General features: G+C 45.8%; 1 protein-coding gene across 7 annotated transcripts in view; it reads left to right on the top strand.

Annotated features, from left to right (window-relative positions):
* LOC426615 (mesoderm induction early response protein 3-like) overlaps window positions 1-25,033 on the top strand; it is a 152,043-nt gene that overhangs the window by 6,485 nt on the left and 120,525 nt on the right. For 6 of the 7 annotated variants that reach the window (XM_015300439.3, XM_015300438.3, XM_040655237.2 and 3 more), the window contains 4 exons: window positions 1,585-1,719; window positions 3,657-3,777; window positions 5,470-5,555; window positions 5,777-5,849. In XM_015300439.3, coding sequence (XP_015155925.2) covers window positions 1,585-1,719; window positions 3,657-3,777; window positions 5,470-5,555; window positions 5,777-5,849 — 415 coding nt within the window. The remainder of the gene's footprint in view (window positions 1-1,584; window positions 1,720-3,656; window positions 3,778-5,469; window positions 5,556-5,776; window positions 5,850-25,033) is intronic. The other variant, XM_040655239.2, reaches the window with a different exon arrangement.

Here is a 25,033-nt window from a genome sequence, read left to right as displayed (position 1 = left end):
GTTCCAAGCAGACCTGATAACATCCTTTTCAGTATCTAAAGGAAAGTTATAACAAAGAAGGGGACAGGCTCTTTAGCAGAGTCTGCTGTGACAGGACAAGGGGAAATGGTTTTGAACTAAAAGAGGGGAGATTTAGATTGGTTATAAAAATATTTTTTTTTTTTTTTACAATAAGAGTAGTGAGGTATTGGGCCAGGTTGCCCAGAGATGTGATGTTAGCCTTATCCTTGGAGACATTCAAGGTCAGGCTGAACGGGGTCTGACCAACTTGATGTAGCTGTAGATGTCCCTGTTTGTTGCAGGGGTGTTGGACTAGATGATCTTTAAGGGTCCCTTCCAACTCAAACGATTCTATGATTTTTCCTTTTTTCACCTCTTGTTCATCCATGTCAGCGTATCACTCATTTTAAACATGCTGAATGTTGAACGCCCATAAAGTGATGCTACTGTTCAGTGATTTACTTAGGCCATGTAGTATACCTTTGGGTTTTGATCAACGGGTTTCTGAGAGTGTAATTTCTGGCATCAAATATGAAACTGTGTTTGTGTAGCCAATGTAAAAATAAATTTTCTTAATATGCAATTGTCAGTGTTTTACTCTTGAATTCTTGTCCTGCTACCCTTACAATTAGATTTTTGTCATGTCATGGTTAAAATCAGTTTATTGCTCTACAAAATAATCTTATTTCCTCTATACTAAAAGGAAAAAGAGCTGAGAGCTACTCATCTTAAATGCTATTACTCTAGGTCTCCATCCTGGAAAGACTTGAACATGAGTTTACAGTAAACCATTGTGAAAAGTCTTTGCAGGATTAAGACCTTAGCTGACTAAAGAAAACAGTTCAATCAGTATATGAGTTCAACAAGAAATTTTTGAAGGTGATTTAACTTTTAAAGGTATAAATATCAGAAAATATTTCTAATTCATTGTTGAATTAAATGATATAATTGTCTTAGGATGGAAATATGATATTTAGCAAAATTACTTGCCCAAAAACTGTTGGGAAAAGAAAACTATAAATGCAGGTTTGTCTTTTTTATTTTGCCTTTCAGATCATTAGCTGTCTTTCTCCTATTGCTTTCTCAGCAGTTGTTATAAAATATATTGTGCAAGAGATGAAAAGAGGAGACAAAAGCTTGCTATTTTGGTTTACTTTTGTGAGTTTCTGAATGCACACTTGCAGCTGTAATTGTGTAGGACTAGAATCTTCAAGTTTTTCTGTAGTTCTCTCTTGTAGGGGGGTTGTTGTGTTTCTAGTATTGAAGAAATACAAGCCACTTATGCTCTACAGTATGAATCAGATAAGGAGCAAATTTTTAATGATCAATTGCTATTTACTTTCATCTAGTAAACAGTTTTCTTGAATATCTTGATGAAACTTCACTATATGCTAAGAGAGATGGTGATGAATTGTTTCACTCCTGTGCCTGAAAATATTTTAAATCTTGATTCAAGTTTCCTACTTCAAATTAATTTTTTTTTACTTTTTTTTTCTTCCCAAAATATATCTTATCCTTTTAGGCCTGAAAAGTTTACAAGTATTTGCTAATATGTTGAGATGTTCATAAATGTTCTTGTATTAGGAAGGAAACATGCCGTTGGAAGATTTACTGGCATTCTATGGATATGAACCCACGATTCCAGTTATGGCAGGTTCCAGTGCAGATAGCTCTCCAAGTGAACTTGCAGATGAACTTCCAGATATGACTTTAGATAAAGTAAGTCAGAGCCATTTTTTTCCCAGTATTACAATTTAAAAACAGAAATCCATGTGACTTCAAATAATACTTAACATTTCCTTATCTCTTGATGTTACAAAATGCCTATCTTTGTTAATTTCAATATACAGTCAAGAACTACTGTATTCATTCATATTCAAGGACACTGAGAATCTGATTCTAATTATACTTATTTGCTCTGCATTTCTAAGTGCAATTCAGTGACACTATATTACTCCAAACGAGTAATGAATAAGTTAATACTTCTAAACTACATCCAAAGAACTATAGATTTATTTAATAAATAAATAGATGTGAGATTTTCCTGAAAAGATCTACATTTTATTTTAATGTATACAATGTTCAGAAATAATTCTGACTTCCAACGTGTCTGTTGCAGAATGAATGATGGATTGCACTCAGAGAAAAAGAGCAATATGGTTTACTGATATGAGACACTTTAACAAAGTTCTGATGATAAATATGTTATTAAACAGATTATGATGGCAAGGTCACTTCGTTATGTATCAAATAGAGAACAGTCAGACAGAGCTGTTAGGGAAAGCCTCCTGATGAGTTGCAAGGTTCAGAGTGGCCCCCCTGGTCAGTGGTTTATGTCTAAAGGATTGGATGTGCAATCCATTCTTTATATCACTAGCTAAGATTACAAGATATTAAGTATCTGTTGTAATGGTATATGTGATTAGGTAAGGAATCTCTCAACCTCGAGGAGTAGTCTTGAGAGGTAGGTATCCCTGCTCAAGGGAAGGTCCTGGCATGCAGCCCTCTGCCATGTAGGAGGGACATTCCCTAGTTATGTGGTAGGATGATTGACTCCTATTCATATTTGCATACCAGTAATATTTGGTGCATGCTCTGTTAGCCCTTGACTATTGTGGTGTATTCAGGGGAGACAGATAACACCTTGAGCTCAGTGCAACTATCATGACCAGATGCATCTGTTACAGATGCCACTGATGGTTATTGCTTGAACAGGGTTGCGGGTTGGGGGAGGGGGGAAGCACCCTGTCACAGTGTCATGTACCAAAACTTATGTGGATGGGTGTGAGTGAGGGAGACAGAGATAGTAACACACATAGTCATTAAAGATAAATACATTGCTGATGTTTAAAAAAGAAAGTTCGGTGTCTCTGATTTGCAGGCCAAAATTGAATTCTGAGATTTTACTCTGTTTATAAAATCTGTAGATAGTAAGTATATATTGCTTTTTTTTTAAACATACATCACTTACAGATAAACCCCATAGAAAGTTGAATATGAATATAGTTATGGCTCTGCACATCTAATTCTCGTTAGATTCATGACTGTGTTGAGGTTACAAAAATGTAGTCAACTTGTTGTCTAATATAGTTCTTTCCCTCCCTAACCTATATACATAGGAGTTCAAATATGTCTACTAGTGCTTTTTTTTCCTGTTTTCCTTTGAAAACTTCAGTTTTTGGTGTGTTTTGGAAAGATAATGGGTTGTCTATTTTCTGTAACTGTCCTCTCAGCAAAAGCCTGCAGAAGTGCCTGGCCTATTTTCTTTTTCTAGAGTATATGGGTAACAGCCTCTTAAAGCTTCAGTGTATCTGTGATATAAAGAATGACAAAATTATAAAGTTTTGAGGGACTTATCATTGATATTTTTCATTGGAAGTGGTTGGAAGCATGTCTGAGATTGATAGTTGCAGAGGTTACTTCTTGTGCCTTTATTTTAATAGAAGACAAAGGGGAAACAAACCCATGTTCAACTCTGAAATGAAGTTATGTTTCTTCTTAGATTTAGGAGGAGCAAACTAGCTTTTTAATTAGGGGAGTACAGTCTGCTAAAAGTACTTACCGTGAAATAATTTACTGAATCTAAATGCTCACCAGTCCATACTTAAATAATCTCAGACTGTCTATTACTTAATTATTTTCTTTTAATGATACAGGAGGAAATAGCTAAAGACCTCTTGTCAGGTGATGATGAAGAAACACAGTCCTCTGCTGATGACTTGACACCATCAGTTACTTCACATGAGGCTACAGACTTCTTTCCTCGGCCATTAAGATGTAGGAAATCTACTTTTATAACAGCACTTAAAACAGTCTTGTCATTGCATTGTCATTGCATACAACTTTCTAGCTTAAAATATCAGAGTTGCAGAGTACTGCTGACTTATTGATGGTTGAGAAACAGTGCTTTGGAGGATGTTGTATGTGAATGTTATCTTTGGTTGTTATTATTAATTACCTGAAAGACCTACATTTGGTATTGTGCTCAAAGCCAAAATACAATTAATTTCTATGCAAATACAGTAACTTTTCATAGTTAATAGTTAATGTGGTGTTGAGGAACACTCTTTATGATTTTCAGTATTTGTGAATATGAATGAAAGTGAATGACATGAATATATAGCCCATTCTTTTAAGTTAGTGTTTCTCTACTAAAATTTTGCTGCTATTTTTAAGCTAGTGGCTTCAGTTCAGCTGGAGAATGAGAGTCTGGCTGTGATTTCTTTGTGATTATTTCCTTTTGCGCATACATCGCTTTTCTATAGGACTTTGTAGGGTGAGCCAGTGCTTTTATAAGGGATGGGGCCTTTGAACCCATGACCACCAAAATTTCACTTCCCATAGAGCTATGATGGGAAGGATTTGGGAACCAGTGGTTCAGTTACCCAACATGGACCACATATTCCTCGTTACCTTACTGCAACTCATTTGTTCAGCGGTGTACTGGAGTTAGGACAATGTGAAGGATTTTATCATGGTTTTAATTTGGCAAGTATCTTGAGCTATTTTTGGGGGAAATTTCATCCTGCTAAATAAAGATGATGAAGATGATGTGCTGCCTCGGTCACCTGAAGGTGTAGTTCTTAGCATGTTGCTGATTCTGTAGTGTAAGATTCTTATTTAAGGAGAGATACAAAAATCCTTAAAAACTATAATGCTCTTGAAATTAAGCAAACCCCAACTTTGCTGGCACTTAAACATTGCTTGTGAACTGTTAATGAATATGACACTGAAAGTGTGTCAGCTTTAATCTTATTGTAATGATAGATTACATTCTACCAGGAATTATATATCTGTAAAAAATTTCAGAACCCAGTACCACAGTGTTCCACTTTCTAAAATATGAGTAGTTCTGTGAAGTACTGTATTTGAAATACTTCGAATGCTTTGCTGTCTTTCTTCCCAAGGAGGGGAGAAAAAAATAATAAAAAAAAAGCAATAATCTGCCTTTTGCTTATTCTATTTTGTATATCGCTGCTATATCTTCATTCCATGTTGAGGCAGCCTTGTTTAAAAGAATGTTTTGAATACCCATTAAAACTTCAAATTACAGGCTTTGATAGATAATAAAGACTTGCCTTCAACATACATTTTTGTGATTAACTGGGGCTAAGTTGTAGCCCTGAAGGTTTGTTTTCTCATACCTTTTCTATAATGTGTAAGCCTTCACTAAAAGGGAGAGGGGAAAAAACAAGAGAAGAAAAATGATTTTATTCCCTTTTGACCGTTAGAAATACGTTAGGTTGTCTCAGTTACAGTCATGATAAATGTTTCAGTTCGGCAGTATACTAAGTACCAGTGCTTTCTGACTTGATGCTGTAGTTTGATAGAAGTGTAGAGCAACAGACTTGTGATCAATGTGTCCCTGAATAAAAGCAGCTGCTTCTTTCAAAAAATAAACAATTTACTGTAGTTATGTTTGAAGTGAAAATGCTTCCTAGCTAAAACCAAACATTTTTGTGTCTGAAGCAAACACTACTTGTGATGGAGATAAAGAATCAGATGGTGAAGATGTGGAGGTAGACAGTGGTAATACATCCGAAGATTTGAGAAAGGTAATAATTATTTCATAAAACAAAAAAACACCAACAGTTCAAATATTTTTTTTTATAGCAAAGTTTTAAAGATCTACAGAATGTATCTAAAATTGTACCTTAATTCTGGAATTTTCTGCTGAATGCCAAGTTAATGATGTTTTTTATTTTTTTTTATAATGCATCTATGTGAAAAATATTAAGTAAATATTTATCTCCCATGTTTTTTGTTTCATCTTCAGGAAATAATGGTTGGTTCAAAGTATCAGGCTGAAATTCCACCTTACCTTGGCAAGTGTACTGATGATGAAAAGGGTAAGTAAGTTCTGCTGACTGTTTCACTTTTTACCTTAACAGTAGCAGTTGATGGAAAAATATTATATAAATTTTTAAAGTAAAGTCTATGTCTTAGTTAAAATTTGAGATGTTAAAAACACAAGAAAATGGAAGTGATACACCCAAATAATTATTTATCAGAAATGTGATTATACAACTCTGAGAGGACATAATGAAAATGATATAGAAGGGTAGACTGCAATGTTAATTCTAGAGTATCTAGTAATCTTAAGTGGCAATAAATGGTGGGTCAAGAAAGAAATAGTTTTCTCAGACTATTGTAATAGGACCATGAGTGTGCAACTTAGCTTAAATTGAAGATTGAGAAGATCTTCAAACTAGTGAGTTTTGGTTGCAAATACAGGTTAAAAACTGAAAAGGGCCTAGAAAAGAAACAATGACAGGAGTTTGATTTCAGATGCTGAAAAGACTTCACTTTGATTAAAATGTAGTACATAAAGCTGTGGAATTAAACATGTATGGACAATTAAAAGGATGGAAGGGGAGAAGGGAGGGAAAGAGTGAGCCGGGAGGAGAGAGGGGAGGGAGGGGGAGGACAGAGAGCCGGAGGGGAGGGAGGGGGAGGACAGAGAGCCGGAGGGGAGGGAGGGGGAGGACAGAGAGCCGGAGGGGAGGGAGGGGGAGAGGAGGCCAAGAGGAAGGGAGGGAGAGAGAGAGCGAGAACCAAAAGGGAGGGAGGGAGAGTGAGAGAGAGAGAGAGCCAGAAGGGAGAGTGAGGGGGAGAGCAAGAGAGAGCCAAAAGGGAGAGGGAGGGAGGGTGTCATGGAGTTGTCTTTAGATCTGTGTCTGTGACAGGGGGACAGCAGGCCCACAGACCCAGCAGCCCAGAAAAAAAAGAAAAAGTGTCAACAGTTTACAGGCCGCTCCAGCCCGGCCCTGTGACTAATGAGGCAGGGGACTCATGGACCTGTGCCCCAGGAGAAGGAAAAAGGGGGAAAGGTAGGGAGATAGTAGATGGGTCTAAAAACAGAGCAGTGGCAACGATCTGAGGAGGAATGTTAATTTACTAAATATGATCTCAGAATGCAAGATAACACAATACAACACAATACAATTGGAATTGAGGCCAACAAATCAAACAAAAATGAGTGTGTCCAAACCGAGGCCTTACTCTATAGACTGCAGGTGAAAACGCAGGGGAACATGTGCTCCTCAGCAGCGAACAAAGAGAGAGAGCTCATGACCTGCCAGGAGCTCTACCTTTCTTCCTCTAGGCGTGAAGTCCTCTGGGGATTGCTGCTCCTCCCCTCCGAGAACCAAAATGCCCAAAAAAGGCATTCCACAGAACCAGAACATTAACTATAACTCCCACTACTTTACATGATGTTATGATGTGGAATACCGACAACAAAAATCACAAAACTGGGGGGGGGGAGAGGGAGACAAAAGGGAGAAAGGAGGGGAGGGAGGGAGAGCTAGAGAGAGCCGAGAGGGAGAGGGAGCCAGAAGGGAGAGGGACGGAGGGGGAGAGAGAGAGAGAGAGAGAGAGAGTACAAAAAGGAGAAGGGGAGGGAAAGAGTGAGGTAACGCAAGAGAGAGCCAAAAAGGAGGAAGAGAGGGAGGGAGAGAAAGCCAGGAAGGAGGGCAGGAGGGAAAGAGTGATAAAGTCGGGAACAGAGCCGGGAAGGAGGAAGAAAGGGAGAAGGGTGAGACAGGAATCGGGGAGGGAGGGGGAGAAAGAAAGAAAGGGCACAACAGGGAGCCGGGAGGGAGGAGGACATAGGGAGAAAGGGGCACGACAGTGAGGGCAGGAGGGAAGGAGAGGTAGGGAGAAAGGTAGAAATGTGTGCTACAGGGAGCAAGGAAAGGGGGGAGAAATAGGAAGAAAGGGGCTCGAGAGTGAGCCAGGAGGGAGAGAGAGGTAGGGAGAAAGCGAGATAGGAATGTGACAGAGAGCCAAGTGGGAGGGAGAAGTAGGGAGAAATGGGCACGACAGAGAGCTGGGGGGGAGGAAGGGAGAAAGGGATGTGACAGGGGTCCAAGAGGGACAGAAATGAAAGGAGAAAGGTGTGCAACAGGGAGCAGGGAAGGATGGAGAGGTAGGGAGAAAGGAGCACGGCAGAGAGCCAATAGGGAGGGTGAGGGAGTGAGAAAGGGTTGCTATGGAGAGCCAGGAGGGAGGGGGAGGTAGGGAGAAAGGGGTGCAACAGAGCCAGGAGGAAGGGAGAGGGAGGGAGAAAGGGGTGTGACAGAGATCTGGAAGTGAGGGAGAGGTAGGGAGAAGGGTGTGATACAGAGCTGTGATGGATGGAGAGGTAGTGAGAAAGAAAGAAAGGGGTGCAACGGAGACCCGGGAAGGAAGGGGGATGTAGGAATGTAGAGAGATGGGGAGAAATGTGTGCAACAGGGAGCTGGGAAAGAGGGAGATGTGGGGAGAAAGGGGTGCAACAGGGAGTCGGAAGGGAGGAGGAAATAGGGAGAAAGGGGCGTGATAGAGAGCTGGGAGGGACAGAGATGAAGGGAGAAAGGGGCGTGACAGGGAGTAGGGTAGGAGGGAGAGGTAGTGAGAAAGGAGCATGACAGAGCCGGGAGGGAGGGAGAGGTAGGGATGAAGGGGGAAAGGGGTGTGACAGAGACCTGAGTGGGAGCGAGAGGTAGGGAGAAAGGCATGACACAGATCTGGGAGGGAGGGAGATGTAGGGAGAAAGGAGCACGACAGAGAGCCAGAAGGGGGAGAGAGAATTAAAGAGGTAGTCAGAGAGCGAGAAAGGGACACAACATAGAGCAAGGTGGGAGGGAGACGGAGTGAGAAAGGGGCGCTATGGAGAGCCAGGAGGGAGGGGAAGGTAGGGAGAAAGGGGCACAATAGAGAGCTGGGCGGGAGGGAGACGTAGGGATGAAGGAAGAAAGGGGTGCGAAAGAGCTGGGAGAGAGGGAGAGGTAGGGAGAAGGGGACTCAACAGTGAGCTGGGAAGGAGGGGGACGTAGGGTGAAAGGGGTGCAAAAGGGAGCTGGGAGGGAGGGAGAGGTAGAGAGAAAGGCACGATAGAGAGCTGGGAGGGTGTCACGGAGTTATCTAGATCAATCTGTGCCCGTGATAAGGGGCAGTAGGCCCATGGGCCCCCTGGCTCCTAGAAATGGGAAGGAAAAAGGGAAAGGGGTAGGGAAACAGGAGCTGGGCTCAAAGAGGGAAAAAAAAAAAAAAAAACGGAGCAGCGGCAACGATCTAAGGAGGAAAACTTATTTTACTAACTATGATATCGGAATGCAAGATAACACACTATAATACAATCTAATTGAAATTGAGGCTAATAAATCAAATAAAATGAGAGAGAAAGTTTCTGAAACCGAAAGGTCTACTTGAATGAAGGTGCACAGCTTGGAAGCACACCCACCCGTCTGCCAGGCAGTGAGAGTGAGAGAGCCTGATCACGTGACTCAAATCCCGTGACTTCCGTGACGTACCTTCCTTCTCTGACTGTGAAGTCCTCTGGGATACATAGTTTTTCTTCTCTTTTGAGAAGCAGGTATCTGGAAGGTTGTCAATCCACAGAACTGGAGTATTAACCATTTAATTACCCATGCTGTACATGATGTTATGATGTGGAATACCAATAGCAAAATGACAAAACCATGACCGAGGGAGGGAGAGGTAGGGATGAAGGAAGAAAGGGGGGGGAGGGAGGTGTAGAGAGATAGGGAGGAAGTTGCACAACAGGGAGCTGGGAAGGAGGAAGAGGAAGGGAGAAAGGGGCTTGACAGTGAGCTGGGAGAGGTAGGGAGTAAGGAGCACGACTGAGAGCCAGGAGGGAGGGAGCAGTAGTGAGAAAGCAAGAAAGAGGCATGAGAGAGAGAGCCAGGTGGGAAGCAGAGGTAGGGAGAAAGAGGCATGATAGAGAGCTGGGATGGAGGGAGAGGTAGTGAAAAAGGATGAAAGGGGTGTGATGGAGAGCCAGGAGGGAGGGAGTTGTTGGGGGAAAGGGGTTTGACAGGGAGGTGGGAGGGTGGGAGAGCTTGTGAGAAAGGGAGTGCGATTGAGAGCCAGGAGTGAGGGAGAGGTAGGGAGAAAAGGAGAAATGGGTGCGAAAGGGAGCTGGGATGGAGGGAGAGGAAGGGAGGAAGTTGCACAACAGGTTACAGGGATGGTGGGAGAGGAGGGGAGGAAGGGGTGCCACAGGAAGCTGGGAGGGAAGAGAGGAAGGTAGAAAGGGGTGTTACAGGGAGCTAGGAGGGAGGGAGATGAAGGGAGAAAGGGGCATGACTAAGAGCCAAGAGCGAGGAAGATGATGGAAAAAAGGGGCATGACAGGGAGCCAGAATGGAGCGAGATGAAGGGAAATACAGGCATGACAGGGAGTTGAGAGGGACGGAGGCGAAGGGGGAAAGGGGCACGACACGGAGCCAATAGGGAGGGTGAGGAAGGCAGAAAAAGGCGTAACAAAGAGCTGAGGGGAGGGAGAGGAGGGGAAAAGGGGCACAACAGGGAGTTGGGAGGCAGGGAGAGAAAGGGAGAAAGGGTCGCGACAGACAGCTGGGAGGGAGGAAGAGGAAGGGATAAAGTGAGAAAGGGGTGCAACAGAGAGCTGGGAGATGGGGAGAGGATGGGAGAAAAGGGTAAAACTGGGATTCGGGAGGCAGGGAGAGAAAAGGAGAAAGGGGTAAGACAAGGAGCTGGCAGGGAGGGAGGGAAAAAGAGAAAGAGGCGTGACAGGGAGCCGAGAGAGAGGGAGGAAGGTACAACGGGGCGTTACAGCACGCCTAGAGGGAGGGAGAGGTAGGGAGAAAGGGGCACGACAGGGAGCCAGGAGAGAGGGAGAGTAAGATAGATGGGGAGAAAGGGTGTCGTGGAGTTATCTAGATAAATCTGTGCTCGTGAGAGGGGGGCAGTAGGCTCGCGGGCCCCCTGGCTTCCCGAAAAAAAAAAAAAACAGAGCAGCGGCAACGATCTAAGGAGAACTTATTTTACTAACTATGATGTCGGAATGCAAGATGACACGATATAATACAATCTAATTGGAAGTAAGGGTAATAAATCAAATGAAATAAGAGAGCGAGTGAGAGAGAGTTTCCGAAACCGAAAGCCCTACTTGATGCATACCCACTCCTCTCCCTGGCAGCAAGCGAAAGTGAAAAAGACTGCATGCAACCAGATGACGTATCTTCCGTGATGTATCTTCCTTCTCTGACTGTGAGGTCCTCTGGGATACATAGTTCTTCTCTTTTGTCCATGGTGTTATGATGTGGAATACCAATAGCAAAATTACAAAACCATGACATTCCACCCCTTATTCTACATCATTATATCATGCTTAATATATATGCATAGAGCTACTGACTGCATTCCCCCAACATCAAATTCCCTTGTGGTACACATTGAACATCCCCATCTTTCTGCATCTCCCAACAAGTGGACCCAGGTCCCTGGGCAAAAACAGTTCCACTGAGTGGTTTGCCCTTTTCAGAGGCTGGAAGGGCCCAAACTGCTTTTCCCAACATGCTCTTTACATGTATTACAGGAACCTTATCTCCCTTTACAGTATGTAGGGAGCTGGATTGGTAGGACCATCACGATTGATAGATCCCCTGGTGTTGACCAACCTGGTGGCTTCTGCCAGATGCTTCTCCCAGTGCTTAAATGTTCCACCACCCATTGCTTTCAGCATAGTTTTTAACAACCCACTGTATCGTTCAATTTTACCAGAAGCTGGTGCGTGATAGGGGATATGATAAATCCACTCAATGCCATGTTCTTTGGCCCAAGTATTTATAAGAGAATTTTTAAAATGAGTCCCATTGTCTGATTCAATTCTTTCTGGGGTGCCATGTCGCCACAGAACTTGTTTCTCCAGACCTAATATGGTGTTTCTGGCGGTAGCATGGGGTACTGCATATGTTTCAAGCCACCCAGTGGTCGCTTCCACCATGGTGAGCACATAATGCTTACCATTGCAAGATTGTGGCAAGGTGATAAAATCAACCTGCCACACCTGCCCATATTTATACTTTTGCCATTGTTTTTCCCCCCAGAGAGGTTTCATCCTCTTGGCTTGTTTAATTATGGCACATGTTTCACAGTCATGAATAACTTGTGCAATAGCATCCATAGTTAAGGCCACCCCTTGGTCTCTAGCCCACTTATATGTTGCATCTCTTCCTTGATGGCCTGAGGTCTCGTGGGCCCACCGAGCTTGAAATAATTCACCTTTGTTCTGCCAGTCCAAGTCTATTTGAGCCACCTCAATTCTGGCAGCTCGATCTACCTGATGGTTGTTTTGCTGTTCTTCAGTAGCCTGACTCTTGGGCACATGAGCTTCTACGTGACGCACCTTTACAACTGTATTCTTTATTCGGGCAGCAATGTCTTTCCACAGTTCAGCAGCCCAAATAGGTTTACACCTTCGTTGCCAGTTATTTTGCTCCCACTGCTGTAACCATGCCCATAAGGCATTCGCTGCCATCCATGAATCAGTATAAAGATAAAGCAATGGCCACCCCTCCCGTTCAGCGACATCTAAGGCTTATTGGACAGCCTTTACCTCTGCAAATTGGCTTGATTCTCCTTTTCCTTCAGTGGCCACTGCAGCTTGTCGTCTGGGGCTCCACACAGCAGCTTTCCATCTGCGATACTTCCCCACAATACGACACGATCCACCTGTGAACAGGACATATTTCTTTTCATTTTCTGGTAGTTCATTGTATGGTGGGGCTTCTTTAGCACGTGATACCTCCTCTCCTGGTGATGTTCCAAACTTTTTACCTTCAGGCCAGTCCATGATCACCTCTAAGATTCCTGGACGACCGAGGTTCCCTATCCGAGCTCGTTGTGTAATCAGCGCAATCCACTTGCTCCAAGTGGCATCAGTAGCATGATGGGTGGAGGGGACCTTTCCTTTAAACATCCAGTTCAGCACTGGCAATCGAGGTGCCAGGAGGAGCTGCGTCTCAGTACCGACTACTTGGGAAGAAGCCCTAACCCCCTCATTCGCGGCTAAGATTTCCTTCTCAGTCAGAGTGTAGCACTCTTCAGACCCCCTGTATGCTCGACTCCTGAATCCCAGGGCTCGGCCTCGGGTCTCCCCTGAGGCTCTTTGCCACAAACTCCAGGTGGAACCATTCTCTCCAGCAGCAGTGTAGAGGATGTTCTTTACATCCTGTCCCGTCCGTACTGGCACCAGGGCCACAGCACGGGCTATCTCCTGTTTGATCTGCTCAAAAGCCTGCTGCTGTTCAGGACCCCATGCAAAACCATTCTTCTCTTGCATCACCTGATACAGGGGGCTTACAATGAGGCTATAGTTTGGAACATGCATTCTCCAGAAGCCCAGTACACCCAGAAAAGATTGTGTCTCTTTCTTATTAATGGGCAGAGACATGCCAGTCATTTTGTCGATCACATCTGCTGGGATGTGAGGGCGCCCATCTTGCCACTTTATACCTAGGAACTGAATCTCCTGGGCAGGTCCTTTCACTTTGCTTCGCTTAATAGCAAAACCAGCTTGCAGAAGAATTTGGATTATTTGCTCTCTTTTCTCAAAAACATCCTCTGCTGTATCGCCCCACACAACAATATCATCAATGTATTGCAGATGCTCAGGAGCACTGCCCTGTTCCAATACAGTTTGGATTAACCCATGGCAAACGGTTGGGCTGTTTCCACCCCTGGGGCAAACAGTTTCAAGTGTGCTGAACACCCCTCCAGGTGAAGGAAATTGCGGCCTGCACTCTGTGGCCAGAGGAATGGAAAAGAAGGCATTAGCAATGTGAGTGGTGGCATACCACTTGGCTGCTTTTGACTCCAATTCATATTGGAGTTCTAGCATGTCCGGCACAGCAACACTCAGCGGGGGTGTGACTTCATTCAGGCCACAGTAGTCTACCATCAGCCTCCTTTCTCCACTGGCCATATGGGGCTGTTAAAAGGTGAGTGGGTTCTGCTGATCACTCCTTGACTCTCTAGTTGACGAATCAACTTATGAATGGGGAGCAAGGAATCCCTGTTGGTTCAGTACTACTGTCTGTGCACTGCTTTTGTGGCAATTGGTACCTGTTGCTCATTTACTTGCAGCAACCCCACAACAGACGGATCTTCTGACAGGCCCAGCAAAACAGACAGCTGCTTAATGTGGTCTGTATCTACAGCAGCTATTCCAAAGGCCCATTGATACCCCTTGGGATCCTTGAAATGCCCCCTTCTGAGGTAATCAATACCCAGTATGCATGGAGCCCCTGGGCCAGTCACAATAGGGTGTTTTTGTCAGTCTCTACCAGTGAGGCTTATTTTGGCCACCAACACAGTCAGTTCTTGAGAACCCCCAGTCACTCCAGAAATATGGACTGATTCTGTCCTTTCATGATTCGAGAGCATTAGAGTGCACTGTGCACCGGTATCTGTTGCGGACCCCCAAGGGTTCGAAACCGGAATCTAGTCTGTTCGCTGGCTGAGCCGCGTGGGGAGTGATGACATGACCCAGTATGAGTGCATCAGAGTCTCCGTTTATTATCCGTTACTTACACATATATATATAGATTATGGTGAACGCGCGTCAGTGTGTAATTGGTTGAAGCATAGCGAAAAGCCCCCTGCCTAAGAATACTATTAGTTGTGCATGTTTTCATACCATTCCACTGTCTTAATCTCTTCCCAGGCTAGCTACCCCCTTATCTTAACTGAAGCCTCAGTTTGTCTTCCTGCTTTGACAGCTTCAAGGTCTCATAGCCTGGGTTGTGCGCATAGAACCTGAGCTCACAGCCATTATAACGAGCTAGTACTTTTCCATCTGTATCTCCTGCCAATTGTTAGGCCTGTTCTGCTCGTACAACTATTCAAGAGACCCATGAACCCCTTGGCTGTGGAGCCATCCCGCAACAATTCCCCCTTTTTCTTTTTGTATGAGCATGACACCTTGTGTGAACCTTTCCACACTGCGCATTATGCAACTATAAGCAATATGAAGTACAATTAGAAGAGTAATAATTGTCAGTAGCCAGCGTAAGCCTTCCTTATCAAGCCCAAGTAGCCATGACGATAGGCCGCCAAATAGATTGCCTAGCCAGTCATCAAGCTGATTCTTATTTGTATGCACCTTTTGAGTATGCTCCTTCAGCCGTTGCAATTGTTTATGTACAGAATCACTGTGGTCTGATAAGTTAAAACAGCACATCAATCACTATCTATAAGAATACACTAGATTTGTTACGCACTTCTACAAAGCATTCCTTGTCAGTAAACTAACAGTAAAGACTACACAGCACACCAGTATTAACTACAGTTTCAATATCCCGATGAATAAAATACCACAGTCCCCACTCTGGATCAGTCACTGTACCCGACCCCCACAATTAGTGCACTTCTGATTCTCATAACCGCCAATTGCTCCTGCCAGTTCCCAGTGTCCAAGAGGCCTTCCTGATGAGATGTTTTCTGTGATCTGCTAAGGGAATACCAGTCGCAGCTCAGGAGTTACAGCACTGTATATGATGTCTTGCACACCATGCAGCTATTGCTTGCCGGAGTCGCTGTTGTGGTCGTCAGGTTGAGATGGGTTGTTGATGTTTGGGGCTGACTTAGTTCATTTACTGGGAGCCCATAATGGGCCAGATCCTGTGGAAACACAACTCTCTTCTGGGAGCCTCCCATGATGTTTACAAAATTCTTATTGATTCCTAATTCCCTCAAAGTTTCCACAAACCCTTAACACCGTATAGTGATATTGTTCAGTTATAAACACTTGGGAACAGATCTCACAGAAGCCTGTCCACCTTCCTTTACACGCTTCCATGCAATCAGAACACAGTACTAGATAAACAGGCTGACACTCATTCCCTGAAAGGAATGCGTCTCACTCACACCACACTCACTCTGATATTTAGAACAAAAAACGTGGTTTATACATAATCCACAATGCTGACGACATCTTTTAGCTTGAATCTTAATAACGCTAGTACATTAGTCAATTAGTTGCAAGTCCTACCCCAGCCGGCAACGTAACCCTGTGAGCTCACGTACCTCGGGGGGGGGGGGGGAGCAGGCACGCTCCTTCATACCCTGCGTAGGACGTCTCCTCACGCCTTACGGGCACCCCCCTTTTCTATACACATATCTGATCTGCCTATGGATGGTCCTTGTCTGTCCCTGCAGTGATTGGGTAGAGGAAGGGAGACCTTCCAAGAAATCTTGGGGTGTGCCAAAGGTGTCCCCTCTCTCAACCGATCCCACAGCCGAACAGAGTGGATCCATTCTCGTTGCAAAATTGAGTTGCGGAAATCAGACCCTATATCCGGTAAGGATATAGAGCAGGCATGTGTCTATTGATGTCTATTGATGGTGCAAGGGGGATCACTGCACCTAACTTGCACACCGTCAGGAGAAATTGTGCTATAGATATAGGTCAAACTAATACATAATCAATAGTTGACAGGAATTCAGATAAATTTTCATTACGTTCCTGAAAGTCCATTAGCATGCAGTATAATGAGACAGAGGACCAGAAGGCAGCGCTGGCACAGTTCTCATAACTTGCAGTTGCTTGCAGCTTGTCTCACGGCACCTGGCACAGCAGGTCTCTATCACAGCTCCTACATTCCTTTTGCCTACTCCCATCATTGTTCTGTGTGAGACAGTGATCCATAGCAGCTGTTTTGCTCGCACTGACCCGGGGGGAGAAAAACATGACCTCCCTGGGTCAGTCGTCTATCCACAATTCCCCCGTTGTTTTCTTGCGCAAGCAAAACAGCCGAGGTAACCTTCGAGAGCATTTTCTTATAAACAGCAATAACCGAACAAATTATGAGGATTCCCACCACCAGCAACATAAATAGACGAAGGCCCTCCTTGACAAGGCCACTAAGCCATCCCGTGACCTTGAGCTAATAACAGAAAGTCTATGGTAGCGTGTTTTTCTAGCATGGTATGACGTAAGCTGTTTTGATCAACCAGAAGCTGTTCAAAAAAAAAAAAAAAAGAAAAAAAAATTGCAACCCTTGCAGCAAGCGATAAAAGCTCAAAAGCTCAGTGTTATCGCTACATTCAGGGGTTAACAGAGCACGTTTCATGCGGTCAGAGCAGTTAGAGAGACTAATGTTTCAAAACTGCACAAACGTAGGAGCAAGCATAGTTAATTTTCCTAAATAACAGTGTCCACCTATCACCTGGCTGGGGATGCCCTGCCACGCTCTGTTTCCACAGATAAAAAAGATGTCCGGAGGCAATGCTTTCGCAGAGCCATTGCACCATATAGTCGTGTTGTTACCTTTTATCATAGGCACCCAAACCCTGTCTTTTTGATGTATTGGTGCCACAGTAATCACCAACATTTTGATAAGTAAATTTGCCACTGCTAGATACATTAGTCCAGCAATCAGTTCATCGAAACATCCCAGTCCGTGTAGTAGAAGCTGCTGTGGGGGGAGGGTGGTCTGGACTCTGGCAGCTGGAGGCTGCGGCTGGTAGTTCAGCGGCGGGTCATACGGTCGTCAAGGAGTAGGCAACAGCACACCTTCCCCCCAGGTACAGAAAGGTTGTCCTGGCGTTGTTGTAGAAACTTGATGACGTTCAGGGGGGAATAAGTTCGCCTCTGAGTCAGACTCCTCGTCCCCGCTAACCATTAGCGGGGGGAGGAGGCTCGGAGGTTGGCAGATCAGCAGTCAGGCTCCCGCCGCTGTTGGTCCTCTAAAGAGATTGTAAATCCGAGAGCAGCTCTCGGGGAAATTAGAGGACACTGTCTCTGCAGGAGTGGCTATAACTTGAGTAGCAGCAGCAGCCACTTTCGCCTCCACTCTCATAGTCTTAAGCATATTAATCACTGATTCGCCAGGTAGAACCTAGGGCTGTAGCATCCTTCGCCTTGCCCTGAAGGACTCGGTCCCACATACAGTCCCCAATTTCGCACCGTTTTTCCGCTACGAAAATGAGCGGAGCATGTAAGAACCTGTGTTGCCATTGCTGATCCTCACACCACGTCGCCATCGCTTTTCGTGACTTTCGTCCTGCATCCAGTGAAAACTGTGATTGCATTTTGCAGCTGGAGCCCTACTTAGCTTTTGGTATCACTATCCACCGTCCGCTTGAGTCATCCACTTAAGAACTGGTGATGCAAGAGGGCGTACTTCCAAATTAGCTCCCGAGCTGAGAAGGCTAGATGCCAACTCAGTCGAGTTCTGTATGTACCAGTCCAAGTCCGTAGTGTTTTATGGGTAGATATATCATTCCAGTGTTCTTCCCCTGCAATGCTGAGTACTCATTTGCGCCCCTTACACACCAGTTCTGCCAAATTATCAATCAGTTTGCTGTATTGTGGTCCTTGGCTGTAGGGTTGTGAATAGCCATTCCAGCTCCCTAATGTCCGTCTGCTCCCCCTTTTTCTTTCTGTGCTGTGTCAGTGCAGCCAGCAGTTGCATTCACCCAAGGAGCACGGATGATAGTCGATGGGGAGCGACGGGTCACTGTCGATCAACAGACCATTCCACAACAGTTTGCGCGAGGCGCTCAATGATCTGTCGTTGTTCAGGAGATACCGAAACGCGAGCAGCAGGATCGGTACCTTTAAGAAGAGGGCGCAGTGAGTTGAGATCATAGTTCGAGAGGACCAACATCGGGCCGTAGCTACTGCAGATCCCCCAACAATTTTTGAGCATCATTAAGTGTCTGAATGTCCGTGTGCAGCATAAGCTTTTGCGGCTGAACATGCGATTGTGTGATCACCCATCCGAGATATTTCCATAGGGGCTCACACTGCACCTTCTCCAGAGCTATCACTAGTCCCTTGCTCTGGAGAGTCCGTTACGAGATACAATTCCTGTTCCGTTGTAAAAGGTCATGACTGAGCAATCAGGATATCATCCATGTAGTGGTAAATCACCGCGTGGGACCAGGCCTTGTGTATGGGTTCAAGGGCAGTGCTCTACAAACAGTTGACAAAGGGTAGGGCTGTTCTTTGTGCCCCGGGGGAGAGCTGTCCATCCAGACTGCGCTGCGGGGGCACCATTATTCATGACGGGCATTGTGAAAGCAAAATGCGATGTATCTTTTGGGTGAATCTTTATTGTGAAGAAACAGTCCTTCAAATCCACTATGAGGAGGTGCCAATTTTCCTGGGATCATGGCTGGATTCGGGAGTCCAGGCTGCAGGGCTCCCATAGGTTGCATTTGAGCGTTAACCGCTCGCAAATCATGCAAGAGTCTGTATTTCCCTGATTTCTTTTTAATTACGAATATAGGTGTATTCCAAGGGCTGGTAGATGGTTGTATGTGACCTTTCTGCAATTGTTCGGCCACTAGCTTGATAACATTGTCCAGGTTTTCCTTCTTCAGCGGCCACTGCTCGATCCATACAGGTTTATCAGTTATCCCTGTGAGATGAATCAGGAAAACCCACACAGAGGCCGCTAGCGAAAACCCGAGTCTCGCGTGGTCAATACTATCCCGAGTTGATCCAAAACATCTTGGCCCACCAGGGCTTGTACCCCAGTTGGTAAGGGCATAATGACCGTCGATGAAGATTTGAATCGGTCGTACACTTCTTGATACCACAACAGCTCCCCCTACCCCTTCTACTCCTTTGTCCACGCGTTTAAGGGGCCAGGACTGTGGCCAACAATGCTGTGCCACAATAGTGATGTCTGCGCCGGTGTCAAGCGGAGCACGAATGTCACGCTGAAGGCCGGCGGAGTAGAGACTGATAGTGACCACCGGTCGCTGTTTCATGAGCACTGTAAGCACTACTAGGCCTCCTGTGGAGCCAAAGCCCTTGTTTTCCCTGGTCATGTCAGATTCCGGTTGCAGGCTCTGAGTTAATGCTGGTAGCGGTATACGCTGAGCAATCCGCGATCCGGTGGGAATATGTACAGGGGGAAACAGTGTTTGAATGACAATTTGGATAACCCCGTAAAGTCCGCATCAATGAGTCCTAGAAGAACAGTCACTCCATTAAGGCCTGTAGAGGAACGTCCCAATAGCAAACATCCTACCAGTGCTCCGTCGATTATCATTGGTCCTGTGGCCATAGTAGGGACCTGGACTGTTTTTTGGTCAATTACTGTTACATCTGTTGCGGTTGCCAGGTCCAAGCCGAGGCTTCCCCCTCGTGGCGGGCCATAGTTTGAAGACTCTGGTGGTGGCTTGTGGCTGACTGCTGCTGGCGGTGAGTGGTTTGACGGTGTCCCATTTGCGGGGGATACGACTGGAGCCACCATTGTTGTCTGTGCACGGCGGCTCTTCGCGCTCATCCCGGAGTTTCCCGACGAGCGGCATGCTAGCATATTGTGGTTCGTGGAGTTGCAGTTTTCGCACCAAACTTTTGCCCTACAATCCCTTCTCCAATGCCCCTCCTTCCCACAGTGAAAGCAACTCAGTCCCTGATTCCTTCGTGGCCGTGCACCTTTTGGCACTCCTCCCCCCACAAATGATGCTAAAGCAGCAAAAGCCTGGGTCTGGGCTTCTGCCAACTTACTTCCCAATTCTTGTACCGCTTCCACTAAAAGTGCCTGCGGCCCTGCTGGTACTCTACTCACGCGCTCTAGCATCATTTTGATAGTAGCATCAATGGGGAGAGTAATTAGGATGGATCTAGTAGAGCTGTTACAGTTTTCCATTGCACACTGACGAAGCAGTGCAGCTCTCATCCAGTCTGGGACACATGCCCTGTTTATGGCTTCTGTCACCTTATCTATAAAACTCGCAAAAGTTTCCTCCCTCCCTTGTTTTATAGACATATAGGATGGGGTCGGGGAGGATGTCTTGACCATCTCCAATGCCTGTCGAGCTGTCCGCATACCCTCAAGGCAGACATCAGGTCCAAGGTGAACCTGCATGTCTGGGGTAGCAAACGGCCCCATGCCCATTAGTTGTTGTACAGTTATGCCAAACAAAGGGTTCCCTTCAGCTCGAGGAGTATTGGAGCTAATCTCACACAACCGCTGCCAGTGGGCTTGCCATAGTAGTTGTTCTGACTGGCTCATAATCATGCGCACTATCACTTTAATGTCCTCTGGGACAAGTACACTGCTGCCCCAAATATAGTTCAAGATCTGTTTCATAGGCTCCCCATGCAGTCCACTGTCATTGACCGTGGCCCGCAGTTGTGGCAACAACTTCCACCCAAGTGGCAGATAGCCCCCTCGGAGACCCCCTTCCCCCTCCTGCTCGTACCGGACGGGAAACGCCTGCATTACTGCCTCAACCATTGCCATATCCCCCTCCCCCATCGCCCAATCGAGTCGAGAGGGGCGTGGCTGGCTGGGGATGGGTTGGGGCGTAGTTACCTTTGCTGCCGCTTGCCTATTGAGACTGGGGTCCTTACTACATTTCATAAGATAAGAGCCCTTAGCTTGCCTAGAATCCTCACTCCCATTTCCGTCACCCCCTGCCGGGTTGGGTGGGTACAGGTCAGGAGCCTCGTCCCCACTTTCATCTCCCAAACTACCTAAGGGGGGTACACTGGGATTCGCTGACTCCCCCACCTCCTGAAGTCCACTAGTTCGAACTGGGACAGAAGCGCTGGATGGAGGTATTGGGACATAATCACAGCCAGGTTTTATCTGTCCGGCGTCCTCAGGGAGCCCTGCCAGGTGTCACGACGCTGTGGCCGCTACCTGTTTCTCCACCTTATGCTTCTTTATGCAATTTATCACCTCTCTCCATGCTTTCATTAATTTCTTTGCACCCTTATCCTCGTCTATCACCTTATGCCAAAGGGTGTCCCCAAATTTGCGCCATGCCTCCTCCTCAAAAAACTCCTCGGAATGAACAAACATTCCATCCGCCTTACCATAGGCTATCAACCCCGGCATCTGTTTAACGATGCCCGATTCTACCCCTCGCTTCTCTAAGAAGCGTTGTAAAAGATTTAGGGCTACCTCTCTTTCCATGGTGCACTGCAATCCGTACGTTCCGCATCTAACCGCCATACGTTCCACGTCTAACCGCTGTGCGCTCCACGTCCCACCACTCTGCGCCGTGCGCTCCACGTCCCAGCGCTCTGCGTTGTATTGTGCGTTCCGCGTCTCACCGCTGCACGCAGTGCCAAATAGAGCCCTCCGGATCCCGAGCAGACCCCTCTCCAACGGTCTAGGCAATGCTGCCCCCCAACTCGCCACTGCGACGTTGGTGCTTTTTGGTCCGAATCATGCTACATGAACATCCTAACCTTCAATCCCGGTTTCTCGGGTCCCTGTTCGGGCACCAGATGTTGCGGACCCCCAAGGGTTCGAAACCGGAATCTAGTCCGTTCGCTGGCCGAGCCACGTGGGGAGTGATGACATGACCCAATATGAGTGCATCAGAGTCTCCGTTTATTATCCGTTACTTACACACATATATAGATTGTGGCGAACGCGCGTCAGCGTGTAATTGGTTGAAGCATAGCGAAAAGCCCCCTGCCTAAGAATACTATTAGTTGTGCATGTTTTCATACCATTCCACTGTCTTAATCTCTTCCCAGGCTAGCTACCCCCTTATCTTAACTGAAGCCTCAGTTTGTCTTCCTGCTTTGACAGCTTCAAGGTCTCATAGCCTGGGTTGTGCGCATAGAACCCGAGCTCACAGCCATTATAACGAGCTAGTACTTTTCCATCTGTATCTCCTGCCAATTGTTAGGCCTGTTCTGCTCGTACAACTGTTCAAGAGACCCATGACCCCTTGGCTGTGGAGCCATCCCTCAGCAGGTATCCACCAGTGCCTTATATTTCTGTGGTTCTGATGTGCCAAGCCATCGGATCCACACAGTCCAGTAAACTGTTATCCCTCTCCCTCCCCTGACTAAGGGCAGGGCCCCTCTATTCATTACCTGTGGTAACTGGAGCAACTACACTGGTGGTTGGTCTATTCTGTAATTCTCTCATCCGTGCTCGCTGTACAGGAGTATCTTGGTCATGCCACTTCCTCATGTCTTCTCCATGGTCACAGAGGTAACACCACAAGGCAATACGTGATGCAGTCCTACTGTTGTTTCTCACTCGAGCAGGAAAGCGTTTGCCTTCAATAGCTGAGATTTTTGATGATACAGGTGAGGGAGGGGATCCATCCTCTTTAATTAATTGGATTTTCATTAGTTTGATCAGTTATTTCATTAGGCCCCTTTGCTTATCCTGATCTTCGTCAAACGTTTCTGATACTATTACAGGTTCATCACGATTAATCAATAGAGACACCTGCTCTTGTACTTCACCCAGTCTGTTTGCTAACTCTGAGATGGCTGAAATGTAAACGTGAGTTGGGGGTAGATGTTGTTCATAGTTTTGGAGTGTAAGAATCAATTTGAAAACTAGGGGTCTTCTCTGTTGGTCCTCGTATCTGTGGAATGTGGCTACTAGTGTGGGGGCGTATCTTTCTGGTGCTGCTCTTGTAAGTTTTTGCCATATGTCAGGCATTGTCCTCACTCTCTCCGGATCATGGTTTTGGCGTGAATCATTAGGAGCAAAATTAGAGTCATATAACATTTCCACCAGGGCTATTTCCCTCAAGTTCTGGATACCTTTTTCAATTGTATCCCACGTTTTCATCACAGGCTTCAGACTGTCTTTGTAGGAATACCTTTCCCTCACAGCTATTAATATTCGGTGCCAGAGGGTTGCAGCTCCATCCAAACATCTACTAATTCCTCTGTCAATAGATTTGTCTCTGGCAATGTCTCCTAGTTGGCGGGCTTCATTACCATCTAGAGACAAGCTACTGGTCCCACCATCCCAACAGCGAAGCAACCAGGTGACAAGAGTTGCATTCGGACACCGTGTAAACTCCTTTCTTGAGCTTTGGATTTCAGTCATCTTGAGAGGTTGACGAACAGTAATAGAGATCTCCTCTTCATCGCTCTCCTCTTCATGCCTCTTGGTTTTTGCTTTTGCCTTTCTTGGTTCTGAGGAAGTCCTCTCGCCTGGATCTTCCTCTACCTCCTCCTCTGCTGCTGCTTCTTTTTTTCGTTCTAGACGCGAGGACACCCACTTCCATTTCTTGCCTTCCACAGGAGTTACTGACACTGTTACTGGTGTCTGTTGTGACTGATCAGGTTTGACTTGAAGATTTCCCCCTTTGGCTTGCACCTCCGCTCGGTAACTCTCTCTCTCCAGAATAGTACTATACAGAGCGTGGTAGGCACAAGCCAAGCCCCAAATAAGCCGCACCATCCCTGACTCAAATGCTGGCTTAGTTTCTCAGGATCCCGCAGATGTTCAAGAATGAAATCCCATGACATTGCGGGTCCCCACGCTTCTAAGATTCTTCCTAAACCTCTCCATATTCCCTGCCAGTCAGCATTCTCTGGTCTTGGAGGAGACTTCTTCCACTTAGCACGAATGGAGAGGAATACATTCAAGGACACTGATAACATGCACACAAGTATGAGCACTAGCTCAGTATTCGAAAAACGTGCGACAAACTGGGAGGAAAACCGGGAAACCGGTTTGAAAGTCTCAAAATTCAAATTATACAACATTGCATAAAGCCACCAGGCAGGTGCCTCCATCAGTGCCCTTATTTGGTTGTATATGAACACAATTCCACAGCAAGAAATCATGATGTTAATTATAGGCCAGTAACTGGCAAGGAACATGATAGCTTTTAATCCCTTATACAGTGCTCTGACAATAAAGAGCAAGCTCATAGCTGGTAACTGCTAAAGGGAGGGGAGAGAGAAAAAAAAACCAAAAGGAAACCACTCGGTACAGTGTCCGGAGTTTGGCGGACTGCCCAGGCTATAATCTAATCTATGAAGGTCACACCAGCAATGCCTTGTAGTCTCGCAGTCTCTGGCTTAAAGAAATCCTTTTTTCCTACCAACGTTAAAAGCTTCAGATTGCCCGCATTCTCCACCAAAAATCTGTCACAGAGTTATCTAGATAAATCTGTGCCCATGACAGGGGGGCAGTAGGCTCGCGGGCCCCCTGGCTTCCCGAAAAAAAACAGAGCAGTGGCAACGATCTAAGAAGAACTTATTTTACTAACTACGATGTTGGAATGCAAGATGACACGATATAATACAATCTAATTGAAAGTAAGGATAATAAATCAAATGAAATAAGAGAGAGAGAGCAAAAGAGCGAGAGAGAGAGAGGGAGATAGTTTCCGAAACCGAAAGCCCTACTTGATGAGGGCGCACAGCTTGGAAGCACACCCACTCCTCTCCCTGGCAGCAAGCGAAAGTGAAAGAAGACCGCACGGAACCAGATGACATATCTTCTTTGATGTATCTTCCTTCTCTGACCATGAGGTCC

This window comes from Gallus gallus, chromosome W (assembly GCF_016699485.2).
Source record: "Gallus gallus isolate bGalGal1 chromosome W, bGalGal1.mat.broiler.GRCg7b, whole genome shotgun sequence".
In the NCBI taxonomy this organism is placed as follows: domain Eukaryota; kingdom Metazoa; phylum Chordata; class Aves; order Galliformes; family Phasianidae; genus Gallus; species Gallus gallus.
This window is presented reverse-complemented; position numbering and strand designations above follow the sequence as displayed.